Here is a 25112-nt window from a genome sequence, read left to right as displayed (position 1 = left end):
ACAGCAAATAATCTACTCAGAACAGAAAGCCCAACAGTTAAATGATGGTAACCAATTATTGCGGATGAAAGAAGCTTGCGATGCAGAAATGCATTTCTTTAGCATGACCACTCCCTCCTCTGGCATCCCAGGGTGTCACCGTTACCATTTCACGTCACAGCATGGTTGGGTGAAATGGCTATCGTAGATCAGCTATCACAAACAGAGCCTTCTTACTGCGCAAACACAGGGCCCATCCATAAAGGCAAACAGGGAATGTGATATGCTTGTCACGAGATAATTTATCACCTCGCAGGATTACGAATGCTAAGCCTAAATCCTTGTTCTCGACAATATCTGTTGCGGGCCCAGAGAGTCCACTTCCTATGCGTGTTTGTTACTCAGAAGGAGAGCCCACCGAGTTCAATAGGCCTGAGGACGCAATCCTGTAAGTATGCTCTGCTGAACTCTGCAGGACTCACTTAATAATAATAATAATAATAATAATAATGTTTTTATTTATACCCCGCCCTTCCCAGCCAAAAAAACTGGGCTCAGGGCGGCTAACACCAATTAAAATCACAGCAAAAACAAACACAATCAATTTAAAATAACAGACTAAAATACAAATTTAAAAATTCAATATTAAAACTGCAGTCTCATATTCAAATAACCCACCAATAAAAGAATGAAGCCTAAATATTAAACAGAAACCAACCCAAAGGCCAGGTGGAACAGCTCCGTCTTGCAGGCCCTGCGGAAAGATGCCAAATCCCGCAGAGCCCTGGTCTCTTGTGATAGACTGTTCCACCAAGTCGGGGCCAATACTGAGAAAGCCCTGGCCCTAGTTGAGGCCAACCTAGCATCTTTGTTGCTCAGGACTTGAGTTGAAATGCACAGGATTGCATTAATACTCCCAGGTACATAGGATACATTGGATTCCACAGGAGCATAAGAAGCTACCTCATAGTGAGTCAGGCCATTGGTCCATCTATCTCAGTACTATTTACCGGTACACTACATGGAGTGGCAGCGTCTCTCCCAGCCTTACCTGCAGCTGCCGGGGATTGAACTTGCAAACTTCTACATGAAAAGCAGATGCCCTACCACGGAGCTATGCCCTTTTCCCCAAACTGAATTGCAATTCAAGTTGAATGGAAACTTGTGTTATTGTCATACATATGGGGAGAGGGAGAGAACACAAACCTAAGAACAGCCTGCTGCATTGCCAACGGCCCATGTAGATTGCATCCTGTTCTCACAGTAGCCAACCAAAAGTCTGCGGGAAACCGGGTGTAAGACCCAAGAACAAAAGCACTTTCCCCTCCTGTGGCTTCTAGAAACTGGTATTCAGAAGCCTAACTGCCTCCAATTTAAACCATCGATGTGATAGAGAGGAACCTTTGGGTGCTTTGTTCATTTCACATATGAAAGTTATTTCTGGCCGATAACCTTTTAATGTGTGCATTAAAACAGTTGCAAAATTCTGACTTCACTGCTCTGCAGAGTGAACGAATTTGCCTTTATACCAGTGTTAGAAACTTGAGATATGAAAGCTAGGGGCTAAATGGCACCTTAAACTGAGGTTATGGGCACAACAATGGAATGTCTAGGCACACTTTTTTAAATAGCAAGAATACAAAGCTGAAAATGAATTAACTGCAGCTAAAATGTTATGTTCATTTTTCACATGGTCCAGTCCTTCCCTTGCCCGTCCCCCTAATATTCTTAAGAGGGTCTCTTCTCCAGACTTCAGAGAGTAGCTGGAAGTGGAGAGGCAGAAAAAAGGTCCTCCTTTCCTTCCACTCTGCAGTTTTGATCTGAAACCTTAGGCCACGGGTAGGCAAACTAAGGCTTGGAGGTGGGATCCAGCCCAATCGCCTTTTAAATCCAGCCTGTGGACAGTCCAGGAATCAGCATGTTTTTACATGAGTAGAATGTGTCCTTTTATTTAAAATGCATCTCTGGGTGATTTGTGGGGGATAGGAATTTGTTCATCCCCCCCACCCCCCAAATATATAGTCTGGCCCCTCACAAGGTCTGAGGGACAGTGCAGTACTGCACCCAGAGTTCAGAAACTGCTCGCGCTAATGAAACTCCCTGTCACAAAATGTGCCTAGAACAATAGGAGTTTCAAGCACTTCTCTATACCAAATTTGACTCTTTCTTTCCGGCTGCTTTCCAGCCTCTGCTTTGAAGTCGTGGGAAGTGGCATATCAAAGTCTCAAAAAAAAAAGACGCGGAGTGTGGCGTGAGAAGAGCCTGTTCCAAAACTGCTCCTACCCCAGTGCAGAGGGCTGCCATTTGGACAGGCCTGCTATAGCAGATGGATCATCTACAGACGGGGGAAGGGGCAGTATTTTCACAAGAGCCAAAGCAGCACAACGGTGAACTTCCTGCCCTGCCTTAAATACCCACATAACTACCCTTTCTATTCCAGCTATAAATAGAGCCCCAAGCCTAAACAGGAACAGATGCAATAAAAGATAACGATTTATTTGTTCATTTGTTTGTGTTCAATATTTTCCTTGTAAGCTGGGCAGCAACTGTCCGCTCCAAAAAATAGGGAGGGAGTGGCAAGGTACACTTTCTTCTTCTTCTTCTTCGCAATGTGTTCTGCAAACTTTTACAGAACTAGGATGCCTTCAAATAACCATTGCTGCTTGCTTCTGGGGTTTCTAAAGCAATAAGAGAAAAGACCTGGAGCCCACCAAGAGAGTAGCACCGTTTGCCTGCAGTAATGGACAAAAAAAGAGAGTCCAGAAGCGACATGGCACCTTGCAGACTTGTAGCACAGGATATTTCTAAGATATGGATTGCATCATAAAATATTCTCTTAAGGGCCTCTATCATTATTGGTTCCCCCCAGTCCCAGTACTATTGCAGCCTGACTGGATGGCCACTGCCTAATGTTTTATGTCAAACAATGGGGGGGCAGAGAAAAGGCTGTGTGTGTGTGTGTGTGTGTGTGTGTTTTCTTTTCTTTTAAAAACACACACACATAAAATGTGCACAGAAAATACATCTGGAGTGTGCCATTGCCACCAGTTAATTTCTGAAATTGCAAGAGGGTGCCTAGAAACTAAATGCTTTGACTTACAAGCTTTGTATCTTGATCCCTTTATCTTAGAGGCAGTGTTGTTCAGTGGCTAGTGCCAAATGATTGCCTGAGGAATCCCAGGTTGAAAGGTCCACTAGAATAACTAACTTGGGTCAGTCACACTCTTTCTCCCCAATGAGTTGCTGTAAGGATAAAATGGGGGTGGGGTGGGGAGAATGACTGCTGTCTTGAGCTCTTCAGAGGAAGTGAGGTGGGGGAGGACACACAAATAAAGAACTAATAAATACCGAAACAAAATAGAAAATTCTTTCCAGTAGCACCTTAGAGACCAACTGAGCTTGTTCTTGGTATGAGCTTTCGTGTGCATGCATACCAAGAACAAACTCAGTTGGTCTCTAAGGTGCTACTGGAAAGAATTTTCTATTTTGTTTCGACTATGGCAGACCAACACAGCTACCCACCTGTAACTAATAAATACCGTACTTTTTCGTGTATAAGACTAGGGGTTTTTTTTTACTAAAAAATTTCGTTAAAAAGTGGGGATAGTCTTATACATGGGGGGCAATCTCCCCCCATTTTCTTAATTTTGAGTCCCCCAAAATAGGAGGCATCTTACACACGAAAAATACAGTACATCACAAGCTGATCCATGAGGAAAGGTAAACTGCCCTTTAAGGATGCTGCCTTGTTCCAAGCAGGATGTCCCTGTGCACACTTTAGGATGGGTAACAGCCCTCCAGATGTTGTTGGACTACAGCTCTCTGTATCCCTGAGCACTGGCCCTGCTGACAGGGGCTGAGAGGCTTTGGGAGTCTGGAGGACCACAGGCTCCCCATCACTCCATCATTCTTGAAAGGCGGACAAGTTTTCCCGGCGGAAAGGTGGCATAGGAATTCCTACCGTTGTCTACTTTGAAATTGGTCGCTGCCAGAGGGGAACAGGCCAACAACGCTACACGGCACATGCTCAGAAGCCCTTTTACCATTAATGACACCCTGCACATCCGAGGGCTTAGCCTGACAAGAGGTTGTGGCATTTCGGGCGCCGAGGCCAGGTTGCGCCTGCCTGCCTGCCTGCCTTCCTCCCCGCGGCTTTCTCCTCGCTGGCCCCCCAGTCCGACAGGGGACGATGGCGGGGGTTACCTGGGGATGAAGCCGGCTTCGTCCCCGAGCCGCTGCTCGAATTCCCTCCAAGCCTGGCTCGGCTCCATCGCCGCCGCCTGGCTCAGGACGTCGTGGGTATCTCCAAGCCCCGGCTCGTCCGCCCCGTCCTCGGACGGCTCCTGCGCGCTGTCCCGCCGTCGCTGCCGCCTCCGGCGCTGCGTGGCGCCGCGGAAACCGCGGAAGCCGCGGGCGAACTCGGCGAAGGTGATCGCGCCGTCGCGGTCGGTGTCCAGGCGCTGGAAGATCGCCTCGGCCTCGGCCGGCCGGACCCGCAGCTCGGCGCACAGCGCGCCGAAGTCGTCGCGCTCGATCCGGCCCGAGCCGTTCACGTCGCAGTCCACGAAGAGCGAGCGGAGCCACGAAACGTCGTCCAAGGGCCCCTGCTCTCCCCCGGGGGAGCCCATCGGGCACCCGGAGGCTGGATCCGGCTCGGAAGGACGATCGGAAGCGGGACGAGCAGCAGCACCCGCGACGGAGCCCAGCCACCCTGCCCGCGCCGAGTCGCCACTGGTGCTTGTTACCTTCTGCGCCGCCCCTTCGCGCTCCACCCCCTCGGCGAAGAAAGTTTCTTCCGAGAGTGGAGCGCGATGCAGCGCGCCCGCCCCTTCCCGCCCGGCGGCCACCTGGAGCGCTGCGTTTGGAGGTGGAGAGGCGGCCCCGCCGTCGACGCCTTCCAAGAGCGGCGCAGGGCCAGGAGGAGGTAACGGGGCAGCAAACGCGCCCTGGGCTATTACGTCGGAGCGCACGCCTCCGACTCTTTTCCTTTCCGTCTCGATTTTAGGACTAGCCAAGGGTGCAGAGCGCACACAGTGCGGGGACTAGACGCCAAGGCGTGGATTTCAGGGTTTGCTGAAACCGCTTAATCCAAACTAGGCAGCCTGCGGCCCCCACCCAAGGGCCATAGATGACGGGAGTTGTAGTCCGTGTAGGGAATATAAGAAGTAGCCCGCCTAATAGCCCATCCACGGTTGGCCTCTTAAAGCACCGGCTACCTCGTTCCTCTTAGCTGAAAGTACCGGGAGTTAAACGTGGGACCTTGAGCTTCATCACTGAGCAATGTATGATCCCTCTTATAACACTCCAGCTTAATTTATAAGGGTTCTTCCACCCGAAACTTTTCTAAACAGACTTCGCTTTTTCTTGCCCAGGGAGGTTTTTCTGCCCAAAAAGAGATGGTTGCTTTGAGAATCTCTTTATCTTGGACAAAAATCACTTACCTGTTCACTGCTTCCTATAAAGCCACCCGTGGAAAATCCTTTCAATGGCGCAAAATACTGTACACAATGGGCGTTATTTCTCTTGCATACCTGAGGCTGCCGTTATGCGCTCACTTACCCGGGAGTAAGTCCAACTGCATATGAGACTCGCTTCCAAATAAAATCCTAAGCAAGTTGAATTTACTTCTGAGTAAACGCATTTAGGATTGTATTGCAAGTGAGGCTAGCTCATACCCAAATAAGCACACATAGGACTGCAGCCTACTTAGGCTTCAACTTAAAATCACTTACTCAGAACTAAGTCCCATTAAACCTACTGGGAGTGTGTTAAACTTGCATGGAATTTTCACCATGAGGCATCTTTTCCATGGAGACATTGTTTTTCCTCCCTTATCCCACTTGCATTTCAGCATTTTGTCTTTGTTAAGAGACAGTTTCCTTATAGATATGTATGTGGAGAATCTGGGAAAGGTAGACTTATCTAAATAGGTTTAGGTGAAATAGAATTTTTGTTGTTGTTCAGTTGTTCAGTCGTGTCCGACTCTTCGTGACCCCATGGACCAGAGCACGCCAGGCACGCCTATCCTTCACTGCCTCTCGCAGTTTGGCCAAACTCATGTTAGTAGCTTCAAGAACATTACCTTCGTATAAAAAAGGACCTGTAATCCTGCTGCTGCTGCTGCTGCTGCTGGACTACAACTCCCATAATTCCTGACTGGGTGCTGCTGCTGGGAGTTTTTGCGTACACCATACATTTAAAGCACATGACTTCCCTAAAGAATCCAGGACACTAGTTTACCCCCTCAACAAACTACAGTTCCCAAGATTCTTTGGGGGAATCTTTCCTGCTTGGCAGGGGGTTGGACTGGATGGCCCTTGTGGTCTCTTCCAACTCTATGATTCTATGAGTTTTAAAATGGAGTGTATGCATCCTGGGGACCAAAAACGCATTGAAGGCTACAAGCAAAATGCTCAAGGAGCTGCCTTTTAATTTGTGGCTGACCATTGGTCTAACTAGCCACAGTTTGTAAGTTCTCATGTACCGTATATTTCCCTGTGCTCCTGTAGTCTGAAATATTTTAGTTGCTTTGGTCAAAAACTTGGTCAAAGGACCTAGTAGACCTTTCCATGTGTTGTGCCACTAAACTCTGATCTTGTATGGATTATTGCTGAATATAAGGGAAAAACTGAAAGGAATCCAACCTCTTTTCCTTAATATAAGGGGTCCTTTAAAAAAATATTTTATTTGTTGAATATAAGAACATATAATCAAATACAAGCAATCAAATACAGTGTTCCCTTACCCCCCCCCAAACAGCCCCAACTACTTTACAAGTGTGTAGCTTCTAAACATTAAACACTCTGACCTTTCTGCTTGCAGAACAGTGTGCTCAAAATAGATTACCTGAGAACCAGAGAAAGGAAGTGGCATAGAGTTGCAACACTGGTTTTGCGAGGTTGGGATTCGCTAAGAAAGGGCTCACTTGCTGAACAGGTTTCTTTGCTCTAACTACAGTTAACAGATATCACTTAGATTGTATTGCCTACATATATTACAAGGAGAGAAATAGACTAGCTGTCTGTTGAAACAGAAACTGTGCCAATGTATTTTCTGGAATATGAGTCCTTAATCAAAATATATTCATAATTGACTGTAATTATTTTCACATAATGCTGCTGTGATTTTGGTTTGTATTCACCTATAGAACAATTGTGATTTTTTTGCTTCAAGGAACAGGCAAAATAATGGTTTTAAACTTGCAGGCTTACATTAACATAACAGCTGTGCATGCCCTCTTAAGAAAGAGTCTTGGATTCAAAACGGAACTTGAGAGACATGGGGAGATGCGTTCAATAGCTAGATGAACAGCCCCACAACCACTCAGGCCAACATACTGCATGCGCAGCACTGGCATACGCCAGGATTGTGAGATGGTGGGGTGACACATCTTTTGGCACACTCCAACCAAGTTTCAGGAATGGGCTGAAAGAGGGTTACAAAACAAGGGTTGAAAACATCCCGTCCCAACCATTCAGCCCTTTCCCTTGGCTCTTTTCTTAAGATCAAATATGACGTCATTGAGCACTGTCACAGAGACGTAACCTATAAAATGGATGGCACTGGTTGTATTTATTCAGGCTGCCAATTTCCACCTATGAAGGCTTGGCACTTCTGCGGCAGCCACAGGCGCCACCCCAGGCTATTCAAGCAACTGGCAGAAAAGCCACCCAACAAAAGATGATTTATTTTTATGAGCAGTAAGAGTGGGCGTTGGGAGACGCAGCTCTCAACAGGAAAAGAGAAAACAAAGCTTTGTTCCGAGGTGTCTTATACATTTGGGGGGCGGGGAGGGCAAGAGATAGCAGTTTGAATGCAGCCCCAATTTAAACTAAATGTTAAAAATGTGTCAGATTTGGTCTCTAGTGTAGGCTACATAGTTCCCTCTTTGAATTCAATGGCAGAGTAATTCTGGTAGGTAGATATCAAACCAACCATTCATTGAGGTAATACGTTTTTTTCTATCCTATTTCACTGTAAAATAAAATTCCAGTTTAAAAACTCAACTAGCTTTAGAACCTAAAAGCAGTGCTTTCTTTCTGGGGGGGACGCAGGGGTATGCGTAAACGTTTTGTGAATCTTTGTACTTTTGTCCATTCACTGTATTTATTTTTCCCAAGTTGAACTATAAAATGGTGATTTCCTTAAGTCAAAATGAGAGTACCCTTAAACATTTTTTTAAAAGAAAAAAAGCACTGCCTAAAAGGTATAATGAAGCTTTCAGAAATCTCTCAAAGTGTTTCATGTAGGCAATCATGGCACCAATTTTGTGATCTCAAATAAGACATGTAACCATTAGCGCACTTTCTGTGGACCCATTGCCACTTTTACTCCATATTTACTATATTTAGGCACCCCAATGCTCAACATTAGAACTTCCAAGTACTGGATGATTCTAGCACCAGTTTTGTGAGGTTGGAAATCACGATCAGTAAGCGCAATCCAGAAAAAAGTCGATAAATAAATAACTCTTAACATATATATTAAAGTTCTTATTTTATCTTCTTTTGCCTCACTCATTGCAATCATCAGGACTTATATGTGGCCCCACGACCTGTGATTCACAATTCAAAAATATGTGTTTTTGGCTATATTCACCATGTTTTCCTGCACACATCTTAAGCACATACAAAAAAAGTAGATCTGCTTCAGCTCCCTAGCTGAGTTTTACCTACATAACTGGATTGTCCTGTTTGTTTGTTTGTTTGTTTGTTTGTTTGTTTAAAATAGATCTACCACACTTTTCTTTGCACAGAAAGAAATGCAACTAACGTGAAAATCATTATTTATTTAGTTTTTAAAAAATTAACCAGGGTAAGTCAGTGTGTGTGTGTGTGTGTGTGTGTGTGTGTGTGTGTAAATAATATAATATAATATAATATAAAATCTGAGTGCATCAACAGAGAAAGCCTTTTCATTGGTTCAAGTCAAATGTCAGTTTGGAAGAAAGTAGGACCTCTGTATGGGGCAGGTTCATATGGGTCTAGATAACTTTTCCATTCCTCATATTTCTTCTACACATACTTTTAAATAAAGAATAAAATATGAATTAAGTCAAACACTTTAAGCACAATTTACGCTTATTGTTTATTGTACTTTTTCAAATTATGTTGAACTGTATCTCTTGCAACAGCCTTGTGTAAAGATACGTTTCACTTCTCTTACTTCACAGATTAAAGCTAAGTGGAGGTAGATTCTATACCTTGCCCAAGTAAAAATTTGTACAAGTCTTCTTAATAAAACTCTGAGCAGGAAAAACTAATAGAATATCTCTTTGCTGAATCAAAATTGTTTTTTTTTGTGAAGTTCCTCATTCAGGTGACAATTTAGTAGCTGTCAGGTCATGCAGCACGTCAATGTTTTTATTGATTCTTTTAATGGAGTCCAGATCAGGCACAAAGTGGCAACCATATAAATGAAGTATCTTCAGTCTGGGGGGGAAAATACAACATTTGTAGATAGTTCATTAATTTATTTTACTAATCCTCTGGCAGCCACAGAAAATAAGTGCCTGAAAATATGTTGCTTCCTTTTAAAAAATGCCAGAGGGCCTTTCTTGTAAGATGCAGACAGCAGGACAAACGTGCATGACGTGCGCCTCTGAAGCCTCTACCAAATAGCTGTTGACTTTCTGGGAGTTTATAGAGTTTTATCATCTTTTAATGGGTTTATCTTAATTGGGGTGGTGACAGAATGAGTAGACCACAGGCATTTCATGCCAAAGGTCCAGGTTCAGTCCTCAGCATCTCTAGGTACAGCTGAAAAAGACCCATGAAAAGCTGCGGCCAGTCGGTGTACATGTCCTTTCTCCAACCTGATGCCCTCTAGATGTTTTGTACTGCAACTCCCATCATCTCTGATCACTGGCTACACTGGCTGGAGCTGATGGAGGTTGTAGCCCAAAACATCTAGAGAGCACCAGGTTGAGAAAGGCTGCTGTACTGAGTCAGAAGGACCAAGGGTCTGATTTGATATAAGGCAGCATTGTATGTTCTTAACAGCTAGGCATATTTTCCTGATGGACTAGGATTCTGCCTTCACTGGGTAATAAATGACAGAGCTGGGAGAGATGGCAGAGACACAGTTTGAAGCCAGTTTGGCAGCTAGAAAGAAAACTAAAGGGAAGCAGAGGGGAGGAGGCAAGCTCTCTTTCTTCCCCTAACAAAATAAATGTTTAAAAGGTGCTTCCTACTTTACAGAGCCCAATATCTCTGGAGAAACAAATGTGTTAACTCCTTGCAAATCCAGTGACAGGAGCCTGAAATATTCCTGCTTGAAGACTGCAAGCACTTTTTGGAATTCTCAACCTATCCCCTTGAGAGATGTTAAGCTCTATCCACAAGAAAACTAAAATTTGATTGTCATTCTTGATTCTTGTTGCCAGGTCTCCTCCTGTAATAACAGCTCTTCTTCCGCTGGTAATAAAAACTTACTTGAAGCACTGCAAAAAGTAAGAACTGTATTTCTTCAACTGAGTAATATCAAAATCACCTAAATTGTCCTGATCCCCGGCCAGCCAGCAAATAGCCGAACAGCAGCATCAAGTGAAAAATAAAAAAGGCAGGCTAGCATTACGGTATCGCTAAAGAATTTGTTAAATGAGGAAATGTTTAATGGAGGTTTCACCATTCATTTACCTCAAAGGAGACTAAGGTTACTCACACTACAAAATAAAACAAACAATAAAGGTCTGGAATGGAAATTGCTCTGGAATGCAATAGGACACCACACTCACTGCCTTTAATCTTGACTACAGGGCATTAAAATCTGCACACACATGAATTCTTCCTAATGCAGTTTTGAGTAAACTGAACATTGTTTTGGATCCTTACTTTGACAATGCCTCTCCCTCAGCAACTTCACATTCGTTTGAATGCATGAAATGGGCCCCTACGTGCATATGGCCACACACAGCCTGGGAAGTCCAATTGTATGGGGTTCAAGGGGCACAAAGCCCTAGGGGTGCATTCCGTCTCCACCGCCTGCCCACATTGTCACTGAAAATGACAGCTAAAGATGGATCAAAAGATCATCAAATCTAGCATTCTGTTTCCGACAGCAATTTCTGGCGAACAGTGGGGCATGAATCTGATAGCACTACTGCTGCCCCACATCAACTGGTATTCATTCTGCCTCTGCACATGGAGGCTCCGTTTAGCCATTATGGCAAACAAATGGAACCTATAATAAAACAGTGCAATGGCTTTCTGCTCCAATCAAGCCATGCCTTCCTCCAGGATACTCCATGCTACTCTCCAAATACAGTTATACCTTGGGTTGCATTTGTTGTGGGTTGCGCGTTTTCGGGTTACGGGCGCGCCAAACCCGGAAGTACTGGAACGGGTTACTTCCGGGTTTCGGCACTCCCGCACGGATCACGTTCGCAACCCGAGTGTCCACTGTACTTAAACCTTAGTTCCAGCAGGCTTCTATTGTTGATCCCTTTACTATTAAGTCAATGAAATCATCAATAGCTGGATTTTATTTCAGGAAGTCACACTCACCTTTTGCAATTTTTGCATAATTTCACAACTGCATCCAGGGAGATATTCTTGCAGAAGCTCAGCTTCACACATTCCAAAGTCCTGAAGCAGAAGCTAGCCAACAGGCAAACCCTGAAGCTCATAAACAAGACACAAGCTACAAGTTAAGTTCTGCTTTTGAAGTAAGATTTGAAAAGCAATTTTGCTCTTATGAAGTCATTTCTCGGATTAAGTACACAGCACATTCTAAACCATCAAAGGTCACCTATTCCTGATAGACACAGCACTAGGTGAAAAGCTATTTCATGCTTTAAAGATCAGCTACTTATTTGCAAGATGATTCAACCATTTTTGGGGTGTATGTATTCTACAGGATGTGATGCATTTGCACTCCTGAAAGGCTTTGCTGTATGAGAAGCCACACTTCACATTTTCTTAACTTTGTCTCATGCTTCTCCATAAAGTAGTTATTTTGTTGTTCACTTCTGAAGGCCACATACAATACGTTAGCTTCTACACCAGGGTTACCAACCTTTATGAACCAGTTGGTACATTTTGAATTCTGGGTGCCAGTCACAGAATAGTTGCCATAGGGAGCATGGTATAACACAGCATTAGAGAGCATAGTCATTGCTGCTTCTACCACCTCAAGAACCTCATGTTTATCCTAGGAAGTCAATTATATCCTGCTGGTCCTGATTGTAGACATACAGCTGTTAAAAGTCACAAGTGCTCAGCTTTCCCTAATGCCAATCCTAAACCAAAAGCTCAGCTGCCCTGCTGTGCCCAGTTACCAGGGACTAATCCCCATTAAACCTAAGGAGATTTATTTCTGAAGTAGACAATGCATACCATTGTACTGTAACTTACAGTGACTTCTTAAGGAGTGCAGGAACATCATTTCATGTACAGTAGGGGATATCCCTGAGTCTTGTTGCAAAGTTTTCACATTTTGCACTTGCCATTTGGGGAAGGTCCTCTTTTAACATTCGCCCATACTTATTGTGTGCTAGTATTTGCCCCCCCCCCAAAAAAAAACTTCTAAGGAGTACCTGATCTCAGCCAAAACCACCACAGGAAAAGTACATCCTGGTTGCCAAGAAAAAGGGAAGGGAAATAATGGAGATCCCAAGGTCTGCTAAAAAACATAAGATGGAAGCAGGGAAAGCATACTAATGGGGAGCAGAAAACAGAAGCTCTTATGACCCCAGGGATTTCTACTGTCTGGTATCCAAACAACTCATCTCTGACTCCACTCGTTTGCGGAACAGCCAGACCAGTTCATTTTACCTAAATTGCTTAGAAATGGTTTAGAAGGGCACCTGCACATTTCACCTCATAACTTTCTTTCCAGGAGGGCTAGTTTAGAGTCTGAAGGCCTAGCCTAAAGGTCCCAATGAAGGCCTCTGTGGGTGTCATAGCACCCAGAGGTGCCAGGTTGGCAACCTCTGGATTAAATGTTCAAAACATTCATTAACCATCTGCTTCGATATACCTAACAATGATGCAGGTATGGGGGAGAGGGATTATTGGTTTATTTTTGAACTTTTTATTATGAATTTTGTGTGTTTTTGTATCCTGTATTTTTACATTGAGAAATGTCCTGAGATTTACAGATGAGATTTAATAAATTAATAAGAATAATATTATTCAAGCATTTCAGAGCCTGTTGCTACAAGATACTGATCTGCTTGCAGCCAGTGGGAGTGGAGGGCAATGCAATCGAGAACGTCCATCAATATTATTACAGCAATTTATCTGAATGTGCTACAGTCTGAATAACTGCAAGGAGGACATGTTCCAGTGCTGTGACATTTAAATCTACTTAGTTCATAGAAGAAAAATAGCTATATGAGAAGCAGCTGGAAACATTTCTGAAAATAATGGAATCAAAAAGTTAAACAGAGCAGACCAATCAGATGAAGCCCAGATAGTCCAGCAGTACTAGACTGCATCTAAGGAACATGAAGCACTCACAATTATATAGCTGTTGCCATAGCTACCTAGGAAACAGTCTTAATGCTCTGCAAATCAGAATGGGAAATTGAAGGGTTCGGGGAAAAGCTCTTAGGCTATTTTGTCTACTCTCCACTCTTGATCTTAATTAGCAGATCCTCAGGTTCTGGGAGTGGAAATCCAGTCATGATGAAAAGAGAGATTACAAATTGCACCTACTGGTAACAACTGGAGCTTAGCCGCTGATGCACACCAGGTTACTTTAGCAACAACAAAAACCACTCTCCTTTTTAAATGTAGATAATAAACTAATCAGAAATAGACTTTATGCTCTACAACAGCCATATGATAGCCTGTGTCAGTAGCACAAGGTATGTAGCCTGAAAGAGAGACAGTGAAACTCCAAATTTTTCCTGAAAATAAATCAGTTCAAACTACAAATTTGGAGCTGAACTGTCCCGCCCTGCCTCGTTCCCCAGGCAGTCTGCAGCAGCATGGGTGTCAGGAGGGCAGCTCCACCGTACCATTACTGGCTGCTACTGTTTGAAGGTCAGGTTACATTTTTATTGCATGTTTCCTTGAACACGTCACTTGCAAAATGTCCTCAAACACCCTACCCTCTTTTGCTGGTTGCAGTGGAACTTAAATCAAGGAAAGAAAGCTTCCGGCATCTCCCTGCCAAAGCTTGAACTCCAACGTCAGTGACCTCTTTACAACCACTGACATCCAGGTACCTGCAGCAATAAAAAATAAAATAAAAATAAAAAACCAGCATCCATATATAGCAATCAGCTGATTATGTAGATCAGAGGTAAGTGTTTAAAGCAGTTATGGCAGCTCCCTTTAGTACATGGTTGGTGTTTATGATCCAACCCCATAGCAGACTAAACTAGCAAGTACGCATATAAGGATGGGTGCACCCATAGCTGTCAAGTTTCAGATTTGAAAATAAGGGATCAGCAGTCTCACCTATCCCGGGGACAGTCACATGTTGGTGGTGGGTGGAGCCAGAAGCAAAAGTGGGTGGAGCAGCAATGTAAACTTCAAGCGGGCTCAGGGCGGAGCAAAGAGGAGGGCAGCCATGTGCTCCGCGCGATGGAGCCCCATTGCCTTCTTGTCTGATCCCATCAAAACAGGACAGGAAGCAGCAGCTGCTCAAAAGCAGCCGGGCTCCGCCCGCCAGCTAACCCTATTGGCCGGCTGAGGGGCTCGGCGGCAGCGGATAGGGGCTGATGCAGGGGGAGGAATACACCCCCCCTGTAAGCGCGGGAAACGGCTCCCACTTGCTTTGAGGGCTGAGGCTTTTCTCTCCAAGTAGGCGAGGTCTTCCCACCCAGTCCCTGGCCAGCAGGGGAGGAGCTGCTTCCATTAAAAACGGGAAATTTAAGGGAAATAAAAAATAAGGGAGAGCAGCGGAAAACTGCTTAAAATAAGGGAGAATCCCGGGAAACCGGGATACTTGACAGCACTGGGTGCACCTTACCGATTGTGTCATGAAATGGTGTCAGGGCAGTTCCTGACAATACTTATAAGTGGTTACAGAGGAATAACTTGAGCTTCCCCTTTTAACACTTCCCAGGTAAGATGGGAAGCGGGAATTTGCACAGATGTGCACAGAGCTCACACATTTCAACAAAGAGGAGATTCGCAAGTTCATGTTTCCTGTGTCGCCACTTGTAACACTGATAATTATTTTTATAGTACAAAACTCTCATTTCTTGCAAAAAGGAAATGGAAAAAAGAGAAAGTTAAATTAAAGTACATTTGTTTCATTTGTGGTCATTGCACAAGCAAATCTCCAAACTTGGCTTTTGATTCTCTTGTCTGCAGTATTAATTTGAACAATTTCATATTGCAAGGTAAAATTATAAAGCTGTAATAAAACACTCTGCTGTAAAGCATTTTGTAAATAATCCATAATGATTTTGTAAAAGCTTTCAACTTTATCTCTACCACATGGTATGTTGGACAACTAACCAATTAGGAGATGATGCATAAAATAATTATGATGGTGTGTCTTCAGTCCAAATAAATATATTGAATGAGTTATCAAATAAGAGCACTGAATAAAATAAAACAATGAAATATGAGTACAAGCCAGTTTTATCCACCCTTCAAACTTATCATCATGAACTTGTGAAGTCAAAGGCAATCTAAGACTACAACTGGTCATCAGCCAGGAAAAAGCCAATCTTTCAAGGATTAAGTGGTAATAATGCTGACAAAATCCCATGCTACTCAAATAACTGACTAACTCTGTTTTAGAAGCAAGATAAATGGTTCCTTAAAAAGTCATTCTACACACACCAAACACTGTCTTTGGGCTTTCCAAAGACTTCCATTATTGGGGAATCACCTTTCACCAAAGTAAGTTGAAGATCGGTGTAATGCCCACCCTGAGAATGGGTTTTGTTAGCATATTCTCCATCCCAATCTCTCACACAAATTCCCCTTGTTAGGCCCCAGCTGCACTATATGTTTAAAGCTGTATCATGGGACATTAAATGATGCTGGGAACCCTAGCTGCAGTGCAGATTTCACTCTCAAGCAGCACTCCAACTTGAACACTATAATGCACAGGTGTCAAACACAAGGCCCGGGGGCCTAATCCGGCCTGCCAGACCTCGTCATGTGGCCCGCGTAGCGAAGCCGGGCCCGGAGATGCGCAGTGGGTGGCGCTTGGCCGGATTCCCAGCCGCTTCCTTACTCCCCCACCTCCTTTTCTCCGCACCCCCCACCTCCTCCAGCCTCGCGGCGCTGCTCTAGCAGACAGCAGCCGCAACACTCCCGAGATTTCAGAGCGTGCCGAAGGCGGCAGCCTCGATCCATCTGCCCTGGTTTCGGAGTGGGATTAGCCGCGTTTCTAGAGCGCGTCGCGCAAAAGCACTTGAGGCGCTTGTTAGCGGGTGGAGGGGGCAGTCACCTCGGAGCAGGGAGCTCGAGGAGGCTTTTAGGGCTTGTGGATTTTACAAGTAGCGGCAGGGAAACTGTGGGGGGAGCCGCTTCGCCCCTTTAGTGCAGCGCCAGCCTCGCTACCTTTTTTTTTTTTGGGCTACTGGTGGCTACTGGCAGCTTCCTTGGTGCGGGATTGGTGAGAGAAGAACCGTTTTGACATCTGGAACGTAACAAGGAAATGAGACAGAAGTCTGAGCTTGCAGTTGGTGGCCAAGATTCTTCACCCCTTTAGTGCAGCGCCAGCCTCGCTACCCTTTTTTTTTTTTTACCTGGCAGAAAGTGACACTGTGTCAATCCTTAGCAAGCGGCTTTAGCACCGGGGCAGCCCCAATCCTGGCAGAGACGCTGCCGCCGTGTGCGCGCTTACCTGGGAGCAATCCCCATTCTACACAGCGGGACTGACTTCCGAATCTGGCGGCTGGGGGGGGGTGTCTTTCTTGAGCCAGCGCGAGCGCATCCTGGCTTCTTAGTCAATGTCCTCTTTATTCCTAACGAGGCGGGGTGGGGGAGGTTCGGGACTCTCCGTGGGGAGACCGCAGCAGAAGGCGGGACGGCCGGAGCATTGGCTGCGGCCCCAGGAGCACATCGCAGCTCGGGATCTCAGCCAAGGCAAGCAGCCAATGAGCCCGGCTGCAACAACCCTTCCGGTGCTCGTTGTTGCTGCCGCTGTTGCTGCAGCCTTCCGCTCCTCCTTCCTTACCCCCCCCACGCGCGCTACCCCTCCCCCCCAATCTGTGCAGACGCCTCCGCTCCGAGCCCCCCTCGCATTGCAGGGGATGATGATCGTGCCTGGCGGGGGTGATTTGGTGTTGATCGCTTCTACCAACGGTGCCTGCCTGTGCACACCCAAGGAGGGAGGGAGAGAAGGAGCGACTCATTCGCTAATCTTTATTATTTAATAATTTATGATAATAAAGAGTGGACACATAGTCCTACAGATACAACCGGCCCTTTGAGGGTGACCAAACTGCTGATGCGGCCCCCGATGAATTTAAGTTTGACACCCCTGCTATAATGAGATTTCCTTTTCAAAAGCTAGCATCTAGAATCTAAGATTCCCTGAACTACTTTTAAAAATCATTAATAATTGTATATTGCCATGCGTTTCCAAGTGTCACGTAATGAGGTACCAAATGTGCAGTGTTTTGTTTGGCTGCTACAGAATTGCATGCTTCTCCTGTAAAGTGAATATTTTTATTTTACGATTGCATTCTGAGCCTATATGGCATCCACCACAAACACTGAATCATGCAATGCTCCTGTAAGCAGGAACACCATATCACCCAAAGGTGACAGCGTGATGTAAAACACCTGAGGACAATAATGATGCAGTCGGGGCAGGACTTTGCAGGAGAGGTCTGGAGCCCCAGTCAGCAAAGTGAGTACCGACTTATCACATTTAAAAAAAGAAGTGAAGTAGTATGCAGTATTATAAAAGGGTTCTTCATTAGACTGAAGTTGAGGCTCCAGTACTTTGGCCACCTCATGAGAAGAGAAGACTCCCTGGAAAAGACCCTGATGTTGGGAAAGATGGAGGGCACAAGGAGAAGGGGACGTCAGAGGATGAGATGGTTGGACAGTGTTCTCGAAGCTACTAACATGAGTTTGGCCAAACTGCAAGAGGCAGTGAAGGATAGGCGTGCCTGGCGTGCTCTGGTCCATGGGGTCACGAAGAGTCGGACACGACTGAACGACTGAACAACAACAACAACAACAACAACAACAACAACATTAGACTATTAAGTCTGGTGTGTTGGTGGCCTGTAAGACCTTTAAGTCCAGCGTTGAAAGATTGCTCGCACCATTGAATAACAGATGCATTTACAATAGCTAGTCTTCAAACATACCTGATTGTTGGTAAGCCAATGCTGATTTCTAAAAGGCTTGTATCAGTTACTTGGGAGCATGAATTGAGAACCAGACATTCCAGTTTAGGACATTTCTTCACAATTAAATGTACAACAGAATCCCTCACCTGCAGCCCAACAGGAGAGAGAAAAAGGAAACACAACAATTTGGGTAGCACTCTTCATCTAGTGCAGCTCTACAACCTTATTGCCACTGTCATGGCAGGCCTCTCTATTGCAGTTTCAACCAATTGAAAAGGAAGGAATGCATCAATATATAATAGTTGGCTATGCTAGTTGTGACAGTCTTATCAACCACAACAGCAGTCCTACGCAAAACAAGAGGCACTTTCCCCGAGTTGCTTCAAGATTTGTTCTGCTGTGAAATAAAAAACCACCTACTCAAAAAAACGTACTGGCATAAGATGGCAAAATAGCAGCTGTTAAAAAAATAAATACTGAGAATGCACAGTCATATGGCAATAAACTTTTATATATCTCACTGCCGTTTTTCTCCTCCGCAGTTCTGACACAATCACAGACAACATGAAGTATATATATCAACATGACTTTTGCATTATAGCAATAATTATAATAAACCACCACATCTATCTTCCCTCTGCAGTGGCTTCAGCAGACAGAGCCCTCATGCTGGAAATACTTCATCCGTCGGCAGGCAAGTTAAATGCAATTAGCCTAATTTGCACTCCATGCGCATGAACATGGTTGATGCTATATCACAGTTGGACAATATGCTGTATTTAATAATAAATCAGCGTTGTGCTGGATTCAACTCAACTTGTGACAAACTTTGATTTTAAACCATTCACAGTTTGCCACAAGCAAATTTTATTCACTGCTGAATATAGTCACAAGCATAATTCCAATGAAAACTGTTATATCACATTCGTGGCCATTTTTAAAAAACTCGCCCTCTAGTTTAGAAGTCTCCGCCCACCTTGCTATCACCATTTTCTAACCTAACTTCACAACACTGAAAAGTTTTTAAAAGTGTTAAGTGGAATTTCAGATTTCCAGTAAGAACTTGTAACCTGTACACGTGAGCCTTGAATTCATGAATACCTGTGATTCATGTCTTTCTTTTGCCCACACTCAGCACATACATAACAATTTATTCCACACAAATGAAGACAGGGAACGGGGGGGGGGGGGGAGAGAGAGAGAGAGAGAGAGAGAGAGAAACTACCTGCTTACCATACTGAGCCCTGTAAGGTTAACACTAGTTAGCTTTTTCATAGAGCTTATGACTTTCGCCAAGCACTCCTCAGTAATCTTGTGAATTCTGCCAATGTTCAGCACCTCTAGATCTGGACACTTCACAGCCACGGATCTCAAGCATTTGTCAGTAAGAGCATGGCATCCAAATATTTCCAGCTTCTTGAGGCTAGAAAAGACACGATAGAGAAAAGTAACATGGTTTTCTAATATTATCAGTTCAATGATCATTAAAACCACCACTGTTTAATAAACTTGTTCAGAATGTTTGTATATTTAAAAAAAAACAAGGATTCATATGGGTATCATAACTGTAATGATTCCACAACTCCAACATGAAGCAGCTTAAGGAAGTAGTTGATAAAACTACTGAGTTAATGAAAGTGTATCTCAAATGCTCTAAATAGGTTCATTTGTGCAATTTCACAAATTGGAAATGCTGTAAAAAGAATAAATAACCCTATGTCCACACCATGACCAGCAACACCAGCTATTACTTTTCTGGTGCTATAAAAATATGAGGCATCTTATGCTATTAAATATACAATATAGAAGGCTTATGTTATATGTTTAGTATATTTTTCCTCCATTTATTATTAATAAAAACAATGGTTATAATTACACTTCCAGAATATGGGGGGTGCGGGAGAGAACAAATTTAAACAGAATATCTGCAGAATTACAATTACAAAATGTCTGTGAAATTAAATACAATATTGAATTTTATTTCAAAAGGGATTAACCAAGATGAAAAAAGGAGGGAGGGACAGAATCTGTGTCATAACCCTTTTAATAACAGAATAAATCTTAACCAACCTCACCAAACCTGACTTCAAAACAGAGTAAAACCGCAATATATTTTCATTAACCCCAAATCCTTGCTATAGTCAATAAATGGCTGCCCATTTGATTAACGTGATCAGCATTTGAAGCAGCTTAGAATGTTAACTGGTGGCAGACCCAAGTATTGGGAACAAAATAAAAAAAAATCCTTCCAGTAGCAGCTTAGAGACCAACTAAGTATGTTATTCTTCTGCCACAACCTAGCAGTTCGAAAGCATGAAGTGCAAGTAGATAAATAGGTACCGCTCCGGCGGGAAGTAAACGGCGTTTCTGTGTGGTGCTCTGGTTCGCCAGAAGCGGCTTAGTCATGCTGGCCACATGTCCCAGAAGCTGTATACGGGCTCCCTCGGCCAGTAAAGCAAGATGAGCGCGCATCCCCAGAGTTGTACGTGACTGGACTTAACTGCCAGGGGTACCTTAAGTTTCTTATTGGTATGAGCTTTCGTGTGCATGCACGAAAGCTCATACCAAGAACAAACTTAGTTGGTCTCTAAGGTGCTACTGGAAGGAAAAATTTTATTTTGTTTCAACTATGGCAGACCAACACGGCTACCTACCTGTAACCAAGTACAGTGGTGCCCCGCTAGATGAAAATAATTCGTTCTGCGAGTATTTTCGGCTAGCGAAGCGGCAACGTAAACCGCGGTTTTCGCTAGACAAAAAAAAACGGAAAAATTGGTCTTGTGAGGCAGCCCCATAGACTTTTTCGTCTTGCGGGGCAGCCTCCCGCTAGACGAATGCCTTCGTCTAGCGAGTTTTTCGTCTGATGAGGCATTCGTCTAGCGGGGCACCACTGTATTGGGGTACAGATTGATTGTGGTATTTCAATACCGCAAAAATACTCTGCAAAGATTAGAGTAAACTTCAAGGGGGAGAAATTTTAGAACATTAGGGTGGGATGGAATGACGTGCAATGATGTAAAGGGTTTGTTTGGTTTAACCAGGAAAAAACATGTATTTGCTTCCATCTAAAGACAGCAGGTTGGCGGGTAAATAGTTAGCATAAATAGATGGAAGGAGGTGAGGGCTAACTTGGGGTGCGGACAACTGGCTTAGGCGCCTAGGCAGCAAGAGTTATGAGATGGCACAACAGGATCAGGAGATTCCAGGGACTGGGTGAAAGCCCAGGCAGGTGCCCAAAGGTGCTGGATACCCAACGTCAGCCCTGCTCAAGGACATGGTTAGTGGGAAAGCAACCTTTCCCCTTTAACTATGCCAGTGGTTCCCAAACTGTGATCCACGAGCTTCACTCAGGTGGCCCACAGCATGTCTGTGAAGAACGGCAGGAGCTGCCGCTGTGAACCGTGGGTGTGATGGCTGCTACATTGCTCAAGGAACCTGGCAGCCCACCCGCAAGGTGAGCAGGATGGCACAGAAGTGAAAGGAGGAGGGGGCAATCAACTGGAAAGGAGCAGAGGGGATTAGGAGCACGAAAAACAGAGCAAGAGGAAGTGAATAAAGAAAAACAAATAAAAGAAGCAATAAAAACACAATTGAAATCACACAGCATCTTAGCGCAATTGCTACAGCGGGTGGACCAGTCATCAAGTGGTCTGCAAAGGCCCTCAGCAGATGTCAAGTGGTCCATGAGGGAGAAAGTCTGGGAGCCACTGGATTTATTGAACCAAGCATGGGAAATGACCGTACATTATAGTCATGTGGCTTAGTATCCAAGCTCTGATGTTACATCAAAACAAGAGCAGGGAGGCGAACAGAAATATAATACCTTTTAACCAAGTGACTCTGAATGAACTCTCGCTTCGTTCATTTGTAAAAAAGGCACAACAGTTCATAGTTCATTACTTGCAGAGGAAGCATCACTTTAGGACTAAAATGAGGAGGCAGCAATAAATGAAAATCTAAGCTGCAAACTGTAGCTTCAAAACTTCAAATCTCACAACTTTCTGTGCTTGTGGCCTGTGCCCATATCAGTAAACATATCTCATCAGTGAAAGCTCAGCTGGGCATTTTTCCTCCAGACTTTTGCACTTCAGTGAATATGTGCATTTGCAGTAGAAAACTGGTCAAGGCAGTCCAAATTTCAAGTTTTGTTCTTTCGACCCACAGACCAGAATTTCCTCTGGTAAAAATTATCTTGATGTGGGTGAAGACATATAACATGGTAGATTGATAACTAACACTGTTTGCATATCTTCATAAAATTCCAATTATAATATGCTTTGGTAACTTGAACCTTTATCAACAAGAATACTGATTAACAGAGCAACCAGCTTCATGTTTACTTAGAAGTCTCACCATTTTCAAAAAGGTTTGCACCTTAATGAATATTATAATTGTGACACCTTTTTCCCCAAGCTGAGGCATCACAATAACTGGAACAACACAGAGACAATAATTTTTTACAAGGAAGGTTTTCACCAGAATTCATTGACTTGCCAACCACCATTATATGAAACCCTGAAAATCTCCTCATTTGAAGCTAGAGGCAGACAGCATGGTATAAGCTGGGGAGAACTGAGACAGTTAAGTCCCCTAACAGTAAATAGCTTGTGTAACATATCTGTTACGTGTGCAACGCCATGGACTTCAGAACAGATATATTAAATCATGGAACACATGGGGAAAACTGCATCCTATTCAACATCCTACAAAGTGCCAATGGCAGCTTCTCTCTCTGGTTGAATAACAACTTTGGGAGGGGGGCATTTTTACCAAAATCAACATGCACAGGTAAAGGACTAATGCACCCCTCCCAACACAGCATAGTTCTAATTCTGAGTAGTTGCTGTTTATTTACTTTTAAAACCAGATACATAAAATGCATTCACACATTTTGCATATTGTCTAGCTTGGCCCTCAGGTGACACACAGTGGGTTCTGTTAAAAGTGGTAGATTAATGTGAGAACATGTGCAGTTAAGCAATTCAGATATGCTGAAATAACGCTTCCAGATGGGGCTTAATTTGCGAACTGAAATATTGCAAGTGATTCGTTGTCAACTGGGTTTTTTAATATTTTTATTGTATTTACCTCAGAGAGGTTAAATCCAGATTAAATGGGTGAGGGGAGAATACAGCCTGACATTTTGATGCCAACAACATTGTGTGGCTACTTAAAAAAAAATCTGTAGGAGATTCTGCAATAAACAACTTCTTGGAAGGGCCCAAAGAATCCATGTAGGCTGTACCCACAAAGGAAGTTAAAAATATTTTTCATAAAGTGAAAACCTAAGGAAACTCTGGGAAAATAATAGAAAGAAAAACAAATGTGTGACAGCAAATCAGGCAGGCAGCATTCTGATTTATTTATCAGTAGCTCCTGGCTCTGTTGCTCCTACCATGTCTTAAGCGGCTCTGTTATATTTTCCCGCATTATTGCAGATGTCTTCGCAGTCATACTTGCACTCTGTGCTGAAACACAAATTCATCATATGCTTTTATTGCACTCAGCTGGAGTATTCCATATCATTAAAGTGCATCTGCCATGTGTAAACACATCAGCAAGAAGAATCATCGCACTCTTCTGTGCTCTGAAATTTTGCAATAAAAGGAACAGTCAAATTACGATGGGGAAAGAAGCCCTTGTTGAAATCAGTCATGGTATGAGGGCATCTTTTTAACAATCAAGGCAAGGAGCCAATACTGATTAAGCCACTTAAAACAGGGTATTTTGTGTCTTGCTCTGTTCTAATTTTACAGCCATGGCAATCAAAAAGTAACTTCTCAGCAGATTATATTCCTGTAAATCTGATGCTCGAGATATCATGGAAAACTTGTTTTGGCTCTATGTCACTTCACATAGCTGCTGGTGCCATGTTAAGTTTGAAGTCAGGTGCTACAGTATTAGAAGGGAACAGTGTCTTCCCTAACATTGGGCCCTGACCCTATGACTACTGGCACAATGGCTTAAATGGCAAAGTCAGTGCTGTTTTTCTAGAAAAAGAGGTGCCGGAACTCACCATGAACGCCTACCTCGTTCTCTTATAATGGAAATGGCACCCACCTGAGATGTGCCGGAACTGAGTTCCAGTGAGTTCCTGCTGGGGGGAAAAGCCCTGTGCAAAGTAATGGTTGAAGAAGCAAAATGAACCCCTGTGTTGCAGCTCAACTGAGAACCAACAAACAAGGCAACACGAGACCCAGAGCGAAAGCAACATATCAGTTCTAGAAAAACTCCGTTATGCCAATGATATACAATAGCATCAAATACAATCAAGCAGAATTGCAAAGTATGAAAAAGTCTCTGTAGCATCAAATACAATCGAGCAGAATAGCAAAGTTTGAAAAAGTCTCTGTAGCATGGATGGAACAGTAGGTCATGTAATGTTCCAACGAGGCTGAAGTGGACAGAGAATGGACAGCGATTCTGGATAAGGTGCACTGTTTCGATGTTACTTCTTCAGCAAAGTCATAGGTAACTGAAATTTTAGACCCTTCTCATATGGGGGAAGATATTTCGAGGAACAGTGCTCATAAGTATATCTAAACACTGCTCGATTGTATTTGATGCTACAGAGACTTCTTCATACTTTGCAATTCTGCTTCAAAGTAATGGTTGAACAGAGGCAAAACTAGGCTTTATTTCACATAGGTCAAAGACCTCCCTTGCACATTTGTGTACACACATACACAGGCTGGGAGCCTCAATGGCAACCCTCTGGAGGCTTTACCTGGGGCAAAAAACCTGGCGAGTCCCATCCCCTGTCGCTACAGCTTGAACTAGACATAAAATATTCAAAACATATTTACATTTAATGTGCATTTTTAAAATGAATATAGTAGCTACGGGGGGGGGGGTTTATAATTATCAATATTGTAGCAGGCATTGATTGAGCATTTAATCTTTTCCTCCC

General features: G+C 43.8%; 2 protein-coding genes across 2 annotated transcripts in view; both read right to left on the bottom strand.

Annotated features, from left to right (window-relative positions):
* Nucleotides 1-4692, bottom strand: part of RASEF (RAS and EF-hand domain containing) — a 41608-nt gene extending 36916 nt beyond the window's left edge. Inside the window, exon 1 of the mRNA XM_033164145.1 lies at nucleotides 4183-4692. Coding sequence (XP_033020036.1) covers nucleotides 4183-4607 — 425 coding nt within the window. The 5' untranslated portion in view covers nucleotides 4608-4692. The remainder of the gene's footprint in view (nucleotides 1-4182) is intronic.
* Nucleotides 4693-9156: 4464 nt separating this feature from the next.
* The window catches only part of LOC117054912, a 40732-nt gene continuing 24776 nt past the window's right edge, over nucleotides 9157-25112 (bottom strand). The window contains exons 10-14 of the mRNA XM_033164144.1: nucleotides 19436-19625; nucleotides 18221-18348; nucleotides 14036-14152; nucleotides 11484-11594; nucleotides 9157-9410 (exon numbers count right to left, since the gene is read on the bottom strand). Of these exons, the coding sequence (XP_033020035.1) occupies nucleotides 9290-9410; nucleotides 11484-11594; nucleotides 14036-14152; nucleotides 18221-18348; nucleotides 19436-19625 (667 nt within the window). The 3' untranslated portion in view covers nucleotides 9157-9289. The remainder of the gene's footprint in view (nucleotides 9411-11483; nucleotides 11595-14035; nucleotides 14153-18220; nucleotides 18349-19435; nucleotides 19626-25112) is intronic.

Source organism: Lacerta agilis, chromosome 11 (genome assembly GCF_009819535.1).
Source record: "Lacerta agilis isolate rLacAgi1 chromosome 11, rLacAgi1.pri, whole genome shotgun sequence".
In the NCBI taxonomy this organism is placed as follows: domain Eukaryota; kingdom Metazoa; phylum Chordata; class Lepidosauria; order Squamata; family Lacertidae; genus Lacerta; species Lacerta agilis.
The sequence above is the reverse complement of the archived record's forward strand: the minus strand, read 5'-3'. Positions and strand labels throughout refer to the sequence as shown.